This window comes from Vicia villosa, linkage group LG3 (assembly GCF_029867415.1).
Source record: "Vicia villosa cultivar HV-30 ecotype Madison, WI linkage group LG3, Vvil1.0, whole genome shotgun sequence".
NCBI classification, from domain to species: Eukaryota; Viridiplantae; Streptophyta; class Magnoliopsida; order Fabales; family Fabaceae; genus Vicia; species Vicia villosa.
In genome coordinates this window covers 52,847,243-52,860,834 of record NC_081182.1, presented here as the reverse complement: position 1 = coordinate 52,860,834, position 13,592 = coordinate 52,847,243, and the positions used below count along the sequence as shown (strand labels likewise).

Here is a 13,592-nt window from a genome sequence, read left to right as displayed (position 1 = left end):
ACCTCTTGCCTCATTGACTTAGTGGTTGTAGTCTATGTTTATGTTTCCTTTTAATCCTAGAAATTGGTTTTATGTCAAAATCACAAGTGTTACTTGAATAACAAGTTATAACACTTGAATCAAGGTTGTAAGAATGTATGATTTGAATCATACATGAGTGACTCGAATTATAGAGAAACAATGAAGGTGGGATTTGGTTTTGCCTCATTTGAGTTTAATCAAACCAAACTGTGATTCGAATTAGAACTTATTTGAGTTGATTCATGAGGTTGTTGCACTTGGATTTTCAGGTAGAAGAGAGTCAGCGGAGAATGTAAAAAATGATAAGACATTACCTGTTAGAAGACATTAATGAAGTGTTTTCATTAATGAAGTGGCTTAAAGAACAGTGATGATGAAGCATCGATAGAGCATCAATCAAGGTGTCGACGAAGGGAGACATGGTTTGGAGGAATCTCAAGAACAGATCCACAAGACAAGGATCATCTGGAAACATTTCCAGAATCTCGAAAAGGGCAGACGACAATCCCTCTCTGCAATAAACATATCAGTCGACTGAACCCCAAAAGGTTAAAGACTTAGTATATTTATAAGTTCAAAAGACCTTTGCAAGCAACATTGACAACGTGTTGTAAGGTTACTCTAAGAAGTTCGTGGGGAATTTTGAATTATTTATAATTCAACATGGGTTGTGAACAAAGAGAATCGTGGTTTACATGTAAGCACACTAGTGGAAACTTGAAGACTAAACCTGGATTGAAGCATAATGGTCCCATAGTGGATAAAATCGTCGTCGGCAGTTATTTTTATAAATAGAATAAATAGTAGACTCATACATTGTAACAAAGGTCGCAAAATTTCATACATACTCTTCATACCACTTGAGTGCCCGAGTCAAAGAGAGAAACAGTGTGTGAGAAACATGTACGTGTCTGCGTCCAATCTTTTCATTGTTTTCTTGTTTCCTTAAGCAACATTTGCTTTTTCTTGCTTTCACTTTTATCTTGTTTAATATTATTTACTGCATTTTACCTTGTGATTTATTGCAACTCAACTTCATTTAAAGTTTGTTTCTATGTTGTTATCGTGAAAACGACAAATGCATTCAGTTCACACGCACATGTGTTAACACAAATCATTTGCACAAATTGCTTTGGAGATTTTTCAAGTTAATCTCACTTGCTTTCTAAACTCGTGATTAGTTACCAAAAACACCGGTAAATAGAGGTATTCTTGACTCGAATCATGGCCTCCTTCAAATCTTTCCAACCTTTGATTCTAGTTAATTATCTATTTGATTTGAATCATAGCTTTAGGATTTGATAAAAACCATTTGTCTGAATTAGTTGAGAGTAACATTCCCTAGAGAGCGTGTCTATTCTCTTGCACAAATTTTCGTCTTTCTACTTTTATCAATGAGAGTAAGTGTGTCACCCTTGAGAGAGAAAAACAGAAAAAGTGTGAGGAAACACATCTCTAGAATCATTGTTGTTCTTTTGTTCTTGCTAAAGACCAAGAAACTTAGAGAAAGTGAAAAGATTTGATCAATTTAGTGTTAGGATTGATCAATCTTAGAACAACCACCAAAGAACTTTGAAACCCTTTTTTTCCAAGAACCTTGAGAGAACTTAGAGTTGTTCTTCATCCACCAACACCTAATTTTTTGTTGATATATTGTGATTAACCTTCTAGATTGTGGATCTTGTAAATTTTAGCTATGTGACAGATTTTTCAGATACTATGCATCATCTTCGACCTTTGTCAAAAATCATTGTTATATTTCTTGTTGATATCTTTACCGGTGTTGAGAAATGCTACGTAGAAGAATATGGAATTAAAATTACTGTTATAAATGTTAATTTTACAGGCGATATCAATCTATTATTAAAAGTAAAAAATTTGTATTTCTTGGTCAATAAAAATTTTGTAATAGAAAAAAAAATTATATTTCTTAATTAGAATCATTTTATAATAGTAAAAGATATTATATTTTCTAATTAGAAATATTTTATAATGGTAAATACATCAATAGTGAATAAAATATGTTTTATAAAATTGTTATATATTTTAACAAATTCAATACATTTTCTCTAGTCTCTTTAATAAAAAAATTATTTTTTAAATTCGTTGAATAATGTATATAGTTTAAATACATTTTTTATTTAATGTATTTAAAAATATATATATTTTTAAAAAAAGGAGGCTTTAAGTAATTTACCTTGTTATATGAAAAGGAAATTCATTTTAAAGGTGAGAAACAATTCAACCTGTATTGCTGATTAAAACTCACAACGAAATGGAGATCCATGCTGATGATTCAAAACCGGTGGTCCTCATCACGGGTTGTTCCGGTGGAGGAATAGGCCATGCCCTTGCACGCTCTTTCGCCGCCAACAACTGTATAGTGGTGGCCACCAGCAGGTCTCGTTCCACCATGGTGGACTTGGAGGACGACCCCAAGTTCTTTCTGCAAAAACTTGATATTCAGTCCGATGAGAGTGTGAACAGAGCTGTTGAAACTGTTTTGAATAAATTCGGTCGCATCGATATTCTTGTGAATAACGCCGGTGTTCCGTGTTTCGGTCCTATCGCGGATCTTCCTCTATCTGCGATCAAAAACACCTTCGAAACCAATGTTTTTGGTTGGTAATTCTTTGTAATAAAGAAAACGTGAATATTTTATTTCCCGGATTCTTGATTTTGGTTTTGTTTGCATGCACAGGTTCTTTGAGAATGATCCAGGCAGTGGTTCCTCACATGGCAGCAAGGAAACAGGGAAAGATTGTGAATGTTGGCAGTATTGTGGCGTTGGCCCCTAGACCTTGGTCGGGTGCTTATGCTGCTTCTAAGGCTGCTCTTCATGCTTTGACAGACACATTAAGGTTTTCATTTTCCCTTGTTCAAACTTGTTTATGTTGTTTGAGTTTTTTTTACTCATACTATATATCTTATAATTGTTGTTATTTAACATGCAGATTGGAACTTAGTCTTTTTGGAATTGATGTTATAAATGTTGTCCCTGGACTTGTGAAATCAAATATGTTAAATTCCGGCATATCCACCTACAATAGCATGTCAGAATGGAAACTGTTCAAGCCACTTGAAGCAGGATTCAGAAAGGCACATGAACTTACTGAGAAGTCACAATCATCCACCCCTACTGATGAGTATGCTAAACACACTGTAGCTGTTATCCTTAGGAAGAAACCACCTGCATGGTTTGCTTATGGTAAATTTACTAGAATCATGGCTATCATGTACCATTTACCCCTTTGTGTTAGAGACTTTCTTTATAAGAAATCATTGAAACTCTGAACCACATATTATATTCCTATTTTGGCATGAAATAAGAGATATTGGGGGAAAGTCTTGTTATTAGGTCTTTTTATTGTAATATTAGTCTTTAATAAGATTTAACTCCATTTTAAATTTTCGGTGTTTATGGGTTGGTTAATCACAGTTTAATTGTGAAAAAAATAAATGAGTTAAATTTTTTCGTGCTTTAACGGGACAAATATTTTGAGATTTTATTTAATCACGGTAAACTTTGTGTCTTTGTGTGATAGTTTGCTTTGTATTCACTCATAAAAACTATATAACCATGATATGAATGTATTGTTTTGATACTTTAAGTTCTTGTGATTTCATACCATATATTTATTTTGAGTCTGACCACTTTAAGTTCTTGTGATTTCATACCATATATTTATTTTGAGTTTGACCACTTTAAGTTCTTGTGATTTCATACCATATATTTATTTTGAGTTTGACCACTTTAAGTTCTTGTGATTTCATACCATATATTTATTTTGAGTTTGACCACCTTAATAGTAGACAATAGTGATTGCGGTAGCTTTTAACAAATAAACTTCATGAACTAATATGTTAAAATAACGAGTAGACATGTTTGTTTACTTGGTTACTTTACTTTAAATATAAAGGATTAGTGTCATTATTATATTTTGTTAGCCAAATGAGAAATATTATATGGAACATAGTACACTTCAATTTTGAACCCCTAAATCTTACAACTGGTTAGAATTTTCATTCGATTTTAAAAGATAGTTTTTTTATACGCATGCCATATTTTTTTAAACAAAAATACTTAAATGTCAATCTTTTGAATTTTTCCCCCAAAATGTCATGGTCATAAAGACGTTTGACCATCTATTGACTGAGCCATTGAAAGAATTTTTTTTTTAATTTTTTAATTGTATTTATTAATAAAAATATTCGTAAATATTCTAAATCACAAATAAAATGTCTAAACAAATAAGTTATGACTGTATAATAAATGACCGTAAACTGAGTCGAAAAAATAAAATGAGCACATCGATACGGTCTACGAGCAACGTAGATTCGTAAAACGGTAAAACGGTGTCGGTGTACTTATTTTATTTTTCAACCCCGTTTGCAGTCACTTGTTGTACGTAGCTTGTTTATTCAGACATTTTTATTATATTAATTAATACAATTAAAAAATTAAAAAAAAACTTTCATTGGATTAAAAGATGGCATTTAAGTATTTTTTTTCTTCAAAAATGTGGCATGTGTAAAAAAATCCAAAAGATACCTCTAAATCATGCAAGATCTATGAGATAAGTGTCCACAATACTCCAGTTAGATTCCTAAGCCATGACCTAAAGCTTGAGGCAAAGTTATGGGTGGTTGTGATCATCTACAATGTCATTGTCAAAAGTAATGAAATTTAAGATTGTATCATGGAAATCGCTGAAGTGCAAAATGAAAGGTTTTATTCCCTCAATTAATGGATAATTATTCTGTCGGCCTGTTTGGGAATCAGAGGTTGAATAGTCATTGTATCCGTATCAGGGCATTTATAGGAGGCACATTGAGGAGTAAAACATTACAGCAAGATTTCATCACTTTTTGTGAATGATACTGTTCTGGACTGGGCCAAGGTTAGGCCCAACATAGTTTCGGCCCAGTAAACCTCAGAGGCCCAGGATCCTCCATGGCCCACCTGTGTCTAGGGTGCCCACCTTAGACATGTTCGGCAAGACCGTATCCACGGACCATATGGCGCCTGGCAAGACTTCTCCCCGCGAGCCAGTCAACGCCCGGCACGAGCGCTCCCCGCGAGCACCCTCGTTGCCGAGGACCCTGCTCCTCGCAGGACTCTTTCATATCCGACCCTCCGAATAATACGGAGCCAACGTGGTCCCTAAAAGACCGCGTCTCCCTTAAACTTCGGAGCGGTTAACCAGGACAGAGGGCATTCACGCACCTCCGATATTTCCGCTCAGGAAACCTGGCAGTCTCCTAGTTGGGCTTGGAAGTCCAACCCAGTAGCGAGATCATGGCCCAGCGCTGGGGGCTATAAATACCCTCTTTCACTAGAGGGTCAGGTATTCACTTCTTTCTAACCTTTAGCTAGTACTTGCACTCCTTTGCTCATCTACTCACTTTGGCATCGGAGTACCTTGCAGGTACACCCCCCTCCTCCTTCCTAGAAGATCCAGTCCGAGCAGCCTGCGACGATTCTTCTGATCAGGTACGATCAGTGGCGCCGTCTGTGGGAAACTTGCTTCCCCATCTTTAACAAACAAAGATCAAAGCTAATCCTTTCACGATCGTCATGGATGACAACAACAACATCCCAAGCGCTGATCCCTTCCTCCTGCAACAGCTAATCGAGGAGTCCACCCGCGAGGGGGCAAATCGCCGTAGGCAGGAAGGAAGTCGACATACACCCGCCGGGCAGAGAAGGCCCGGGCATGAGACCTCGCAACCTAGGAGGCAGCAGATCCAGAACATCCAGCAGCTGCAGGGCCTCCAACAGGTTCAGAATGTCGAACAAGTCCCTCCCGAGGGACACGTTCAGAACGGGGAAGACGAGCAGGCCCGAACCCATAATGGGCCAGAACATCCCCAAAATGAAAATGAGACTGACGCCAGAGACGGGCATGCTGCTTCCTCATTCACCCACACCTCCGACAGGCGGAGAGCCCGCCATGAAGAAGAGGAAGAGCCCCTCAACATTCCCGAGGATGCTGACCCCATCACCGTCCGTCTGCTCAAAGAACTGCAAAAGACGAACAGCCTCCTCCGAATTCAGGACGACCGTATCCACGAGCTGGAAAGGAAGCGACGACACCGCTCCCCTCCGCGGAGACACTACCGGTCGCGCTCCTACTCCTCCTCACGCTCACCACTGGGGAGACACCGTCGGCGTTCCCCCATCTTCTTCACGCTCTCCACCTAGAAGACATCACCGCCGGAGATCACATTCCCGCTCTCCACCAAGAAAGAGCAGGAAGAATCAGAGACCAGATGTCACTGAAGCAAGAAGCCTCTCCCTTGAACAGGATCATCGGGGCCCTTCCAAAGCTGTGCTGAAACCCCGCGAGCGTCCTCCTCCTCGGGACAATCGCGCCAGTCCTGACAATGACCAGGGAAGACCCCGGCGAGGCAGACACTCAACTTCACCAGGACCGAGCGACGAAGAGGACTTCCGCAGCCCTTTGTCCGAGAACATCCGGAGAGTCCGCCTCCCTCGAGGGATGGAAAAACCGCCAGTGTTGGACCAATACGACGGAACCACTGACCCCGACGATCATATTCGGAGCATCGAAGCGGTCATGGACTACCACGTCGTCAAGGGCTCTATCAAGTGCCGCATCTTCCCGACCACCCTCAGGAAGGGAGCAATGACTTGGTACAGAAACCTCCGTCCCAACTCCATCCATTCCTGGACCGAGCTCAAGGAACTCTTCTTGAGCCACTTCACAGCCTCCCAACGACAACCGAAATCGGAGGCCAATCTCGAGGCCGTGATACAAGGACCCAACGAACCCCTTCGGGACTACCTCGACAGGTTCAACAAGGAAGCCGTCTAAGTGCAGACGGCCGACTACATGAAGAGATACCTCTTAGAACGAGGACTTCTCCCCGGAAGTGACTTCAAGAAGGCCATAAAAATTGAGAAGGTGCACGCCATGAACGCCCTCCTCCGCAAAGCAAAAGCATTCATCGATTTCGAGGAGGGCGAGGCAGCCGCGATCAAAGCTTCGAGGGGCAATGACGCTGCTCGCAGCTCAAACCTGGCTGACTGCCAAAACACCGAGTTCAAGAACTCCAACATCAGGCCCCCGAAGTCAAATCCCACCAGACCAGGGACGGACAAATCCAAATACTGCAAGTACCACAAGAGTCACGGGCATCTGACCGACGAATGCATACATCTCAAAGATGCCATAGAGACCCTGATCAAAGAGGGCCGCCTGTCGAAGTACACGAAGAAGGGAGAACCTTCCCGAATAGAAGCCCCTCGGAACTCTGACGAGGGCAATTCACCAGACAGCCGACCGCTTCAAGTCGCGTTGTCCATAACCCGACCGGAAGATTTCATCCCTTCGGTCGGCGTGACGACCGCCTTCAGCACCTGGGAAAACTTCCCGACCGCAATGGTCATCTCCAACGGCGGTGACCCCGACTCTCTCACTATCAGCTCAGTAAAGAGAAAATTCGATGAGTTGATCAGCGCCAATTCGGATCTCGTCCCTACTCTGCGGAAGTTCAAAGGGAAATCGGATCCGATCACTTTCTACTTGGAAGAGTTGCCCGGCGGAGCTCCGAACGCCACGATCCCTTTGCTCGTCCGAGCCAGAATGGCAAATTTCGACGTCCGTCGAGTCCTGGTCGACGAAGGCAGCTCGGTCGATATCATGTACTCTCATCTCTTCCGGACACTCCAGCTGGACGACTCACACCTCACTCCCTATGTGGGTTCTGATCTCCAAGGCTTCAACGAGGCCACCACCAAACCGTGGGGTTACGTCGAACTGATCGTCACTTTCGGGGAAGAGGAAGCATCCAAGCAGGTCAAGACGAGATTCCTGGTGATAGACTGCAAAACTCTCTACAACTGCATCATCGGACGCCCTACTCTAGCCGAGCTCACTGTCGTCCCCTCCACCGTGCACCTCAAGATGAAATTCTACACAAAGCGAGGACGAGTGGCCACCATCAACACAGACATCGAAGCCGCCAAAAGGATCTTCGATGCCTCCGTAAAGGGGTTGCAACTGATCGCCCCTCCAACAGACCCCAACAAAAAGCCGAGGGCCGAAGACAATCATCCTCGGGGAGATCAACATCCACCAGACGTCAGCTCAATCGACCTGGATGCTCGGTTCACGGACAAAGAGCTGAAGAATGTCGAAGAGACGAGGCCAAAGACAACTAACCCCGTCCGGCCCATCCCAGACGGGGACTTCGACCTCATCCCGCTGGGCGACAACCCCGACAAAGCGATAAAGATCGGCAAGGACATCCCAGATCTACCGAGGAAGCAGCTCGTAGCATGTCTTCAAGCCAACGCCGACTTGTTCGCCTGGAGCGCGGCGGAAATGCCCGGACTCGACCCCGAGGTCGCCTGTCACCACCTCTCCATTGATCCAGCCGTGAAGGCAGTAGTTCAACGTAGGCGTCGGCAGTCTCCCGAGAAAGCGGAGGCTGCCGAGAAAGCTGTAAAAGACCTCCTAGAGGCAAATTTTATTTCCGAGGCCAAGTATTCAACTTGGCTCTCAAACGTTGTACTTGTCAAAAAATCTAATGGAAAATGGAGAATGTGTGTTGATTATACCGATGTTAACCGGGCATGTCCCAAAGACGCTTATCCACTACCTAATATTGACAAGCTGGTCGACAACTCGGCCGGCTATAAATTGTTATCATTTATGGATGCTTATTCAGGTTACAATCAAATCCCCATGGCGAGGTGCGACAAGTAGTGCTCGGCATTCATGACCGAGTCGGGCAACGATTACTACAACGTAATGCCCTTCGGACTCAAGAACGCCGGAGCCACATACCAACGGATGATGAACAAGGTTTTTCGAGGAGAGATCGGCGACACCCTCGAGGTGTATATGGACGACATGATCGTCAAATCCCGAGAAGACTCCGATCACATAGCACATCTTGAACGAGTTTTCGAGCAGGCCAGATCCTGCAAGATGCGTTTCAACCCAGAGAAGTGCACCTTCGGAGTACGGGCGGGCAAGTTCCTCGGCTTCTATCTAACCGAGCGAGGAATAGAAGCCAACCCCGACAAGTGCCGAGCATTCTCGGAATTTCCTACCCCTAAAAATAAAAAATCTATCCAAGTATTAAACGGAATGCTCACGACACTATCCCGCTTCGTCGCAAAATCCGCCCAGCATGCCCTCCCATTTTTCAAGTTACTTCGGAAAGAAGCGACCTTTGAATGAACTGAGGAGTGCGAGCAAGCACTGTCCCACCTCAAACAGGTGCTCTCCAAGCCGCCCGTCCTCTCCCGACCAGATAGCAACGAAATTCTATACCTCTACCTGGCCGTCTCAAACGAGGCGGCCAGCGCGGCCTTGATCCGAGAAGTGGAAGACGAACAGAAGCCAGTGTACTTCACAAGCAAAGCCCTACAAGGGCCCGAGGTGCGATATCAACAGATAGAGAAAGTCGCACTAGCCCTTGTCGCACCCCAATTTTTGACCTTATATATTTCGTTCATTTGATAGTATCGCATTCATATTTCATGTGCATTCATAGTTTAAACATCGCATCGTTGCATATCGACTTTTATTAAAGTCAACAAAAATAGCTTACATTTTGCATCTTTGCATATTTTTATTCGAGTTACTATTTTTTCGATTTTTTTTGTTTTAGACTCTATAGATTTTAATTTTATCATCATCATTTTAAATGAGAATATAAAAAAAAATTTAATCTCTTAATTTATTTTATTTAGAATTGGTATTATTATTTTAGTTTAATTTAGTCAAAAAATATTGAACAAAAATAAGAGTCTTTATATAATTTAGTTTAGGCCCAATTTGATTTTCTTTGTGAAGCCCATTTCATTCTTTTTTACCATTTCTCTAAGTCAAACAAAAATAGTACAAAAAATAAACCAAAGTTTTTTTCACGTGTCCTATCACCATCGTCCCCTGCACAAAACAAGCCAAAGAAAACGGTCCAAAATGCTGCTCCACCAACCTTGCAGCTCAGAAACTTGCAGTCCAAAACAGTCCAAGAGTTTCACCAAAGTGATCAAGACTAACCTGCAAGAAAAAGCCATGAAACAGCATTCCCTAATTGTTCAAACTTCATCCAATTTTCCCCCCAATTTCAATTCAAAACCCTAATCTCAGCCTATATAAACAGATACTTAGCACAAGCAAGGGGGAGCCACACGAAAAAAGAACAAAAACTCTGCTCAAACTTTGACTCAAAACTTCCTTCAAACTTCAACTTCACCTTAAACATCTGCAGAAACAAAACCTCGCAACAGCTACTCAAAAACTCTGTTTACACCCAACCTTCAAACACACCATACTCAAACCATTCACACACAGACAGCCACCAACATTCATCCACAACAACTCAGAAGCAGCTGAAGCCGAAAGGAGGAAGAAGCAAGTAATAAAACTCTGCACAAATTTAGACTCTATCAAAAACTCTTCCTCCAAGTCATAAAACTTTAACCATTTTGAACCTCATAAAAGTCAAACCTTCAGCAACTTTTGAAAACCCTACAACTCCATCCACATTCATAAACCTTCACGTCCATACATCATCATCATACCTTCTTCGTAGAAAGCTAAAACCGCGTCTCATCTGCAAATACGTTTTCAAATCCAGATCAACAACCCTCAACCCACATTCACTCAAAGCATCAACGTGAGGCAACACAGACTCATACAACGCAACAACGCAACATCGCAACATTTCACAGCAGACAGAAGTAAAATCACAGCGCAGACTCGAATCGAAGAAGAACGATTTACCTGGGAACGTCTTCACCTTCGATAACATTCGGAGTCGGTATTCCTCTTTCGCTTTCATTCGGTGTTATTGTAGAAATCTTTTCCACTTGCAATTTGTTGATGTTGTTAATTGAAACTGAAACTTTATTTGAATGCTTGAATTCTGAACTAGTGAAGATTGTTGTGTTTGAGATTTCGTTTTGATGATGTGTGTGTGAGCTTTCATATTGATTTTCTTGTTAGTGTTCTTTATTGAAAAACACGAGAGCAGAGAGAGAGAGGCGCTGTTGCCTTGTTTTAGGTTTTTTTTTATTGTTAAGAGTGGGACCGGATCCGGGTTCCATCTGAACCGACCCGGTCCGGTCCAAACCAAATTATTTTTTTTGTTTTTTTGTTGTTTTTGTTCAAGTTATGAAACTGTTTGGGCCAGGCTGCATGGGCCAGTTTTTTCTTTACATTCCATTTTATTTCTAACACATGATTTTTTGTTTCATTTTTGTTGCTTTTAATTCTTTTATTCTAATCCTTGCCTTTATCATCTAATATATATTTGTTTTTAAAATTCAATACAAAAAAAATATTTTAGATTTAAATGTTATTCAAAAAAATACAAAAATATGTTTATATATTTAGATTCTATTTTTATTATACAAAAAATATTAGATTAATATTTTCATTTGAATAAACCTTGGTCCAACGCCAAGTCGTTACAAATATTTTCTCGATCCAACGTCGAGCTTTTTCTTTTCGAAAACCTTTTCTTAACCATACCGAAAGATCGTGTGACAAGAAGTGTACACCTCTTGAATACCTCGATTCTTTTGGATTAACACCCTTTTTTAAACTTTTCATTAATTAAATCAAAGTGATTAAGTGACAAGGGGTGCACACCTCTTGAATACCTTCGATCCTTTGAGACAAACAATAAGAAGCTTTCTTAATCAAATCAAGAGATTAAGTGACAAGGGGTGAACACCTCTTGAATACCTTGATCTTTGAACCCAAACATATTAATCAAACCGAAAGATCTTGTGACAAGAAGTGAACACCTCTTGAATACCTTGATCTTTTGAATCAATAACGCGTTAATCAAATCAAAGCGATCAAGTGACAAGAAGTGAACACCTCTTGAATACCTTGATCCTTTGAATCAAAATACCTTAATCAAATCAAAGCAATCAAGTGACAAGAAGTGAACACCTCTTGAATACCTTGATCCTTTGAATCTAAACACATTAATAAAACCAAGAGATTAAGTGACAAGGGGTGCACACCTCTTGAATACCTTGATCTTTTGAATCAAAACATATTAATAAAATCAAAAGATTGAGTGACAAGAAGTGCACACCTCTTGAATACCTTGATCTTTTGAACCCAAACACATTAATCAAACCGAAAGATCTTGTGACAAGAAGTGCACACCTCTTGAATACCTTGATCTTTCGAACCAAAAACAATTAATTAACTAGGACAACAAGTGACAATGGGGCTCGCTCCTGTTCAATACCTTGGGTAAAGACGCGCTAGGTGAACACCTATGCTCAATCCTTTGCTAAATGTCCCTTTAAAACACAATCTCAACTTCATTCAACCTTTTTTGCCTTATGGCTTTTAAAACTCTTTTCATAAACGAGACACTTATTCAATTTTCAATACGAACATACTTCCACATGTGAAGATCGAATATCTTCCACTCGAATGCGATGATGGCCAAAATCATGTCTTATCTTGATTTAGTCATCCATTCTTGTAGTGATATCATATCCATGTGCGCGTAGTATTTCCATTTGAAAGCGATCGAGTACCTCTCGCTAAAATCAACCAACAAACTTTCGTGGTTCTTCGCCCGAACTACGATTCCTCTGACTTTCCCATTGCACTAGGGAATACGTAGGCACAAGATACAAACGTCTTGGCGAGCATAATAATAAAAAATCTTTTCTTTTTTCCTCATAATAATAAAAACCCTAAAAAATCTTTTCTTCTATCTTTTATCGATTAATAAGCTAAAGAACGCAAACATTACACTAACACTCAAACACGAAACTAACTAAATGGGTCCCATCGAGTACGATGGAGGTGAGGGGTGCTAATACCTTCCCCTTGCTTAACCGACTCCCGAACCCTTATTTGGTTGCGATGACCGTCTTATCCATTTCTTTTTCTTTCGTGGGTTTTATCGATATTTTCCCTTTCCTTCTTGGAATAAATAAAGTTCGGTGGCGACTCTGTTGTACTTCGAATGCGCGATTGCGCTCGAGTCACATTTTTACCGCTACAGCCCTAATAACGGCTGCCAGGAGGCTGAGGTACTACTTCCTCGCCCACACCATTGTCGTTCGGACAGACCAACCCATCAAACAACTCATCAGCTGACCAGACATGGCCGGGAGAATGCTAAGATGGTCCCTCGAGCTATCCGAATTCGACATACAATACGAAGGTAGGACGGCACTGAAAGCTCAATCGCTCGCCGATTTTGTGGCCGAGATGACTTCGATTTCCAACTGCCCGAATCCCACCGAAAACAAGTGGACCATCTATGTAGATGGCGCTTTGAGCAACTCGGGGAGTGGAGCCGGCATCATCTTGGAAAACGACGAGGGGCTCATCATCGAAGTATCCTTGGTCTTATCTTTTACCACGTCGAATAACCAGGCCGAATACGAGGCTCTCCTAGCAGGCCTGCGCCTCGCCGAAGACGTGGGCGCTCGAGAGGTCATGATTTATACCGACTCCTAGCTCGTCGCCTCCCAAGTCAGCGGCGATTACCAAGCCAAAAACGACACACTAGCCGAGCATCTCACTCTCGTCAAAGAGAAA

The 13,592-nt window shown here is 41.4% G+C and overlaps 1 protein-coding gene across 1 annotated transcript; it reads left to right on the top strand.

Moving 5' to 3' along the window:
• Positions 1-2,265: 2,265 nt before the first annotated feature.
• Positions 2,266-3,445, top strand: LOC131655723 (short-chain dehydrogenase RED1-like). The gene is made up of 3 exons (XM_058925542.1): positions 2,266-2,642; positions 2,723-2,882; positions 2,976-3,445. Exons 1-3 carry the CDS (start codon positions 2,297-2,299, stop codon positions 3,313-3,315), a joined length of 846 nt encoding a protein of 281 aa, XP_058781525.1. The 5' UTR covers positions 2,266-2,296; the 3' UTR covers positions 3,316-3,445.
• The last annotated feature ends 10,147 nt before the right edge of the window (positions 3,446-13,592 follow it).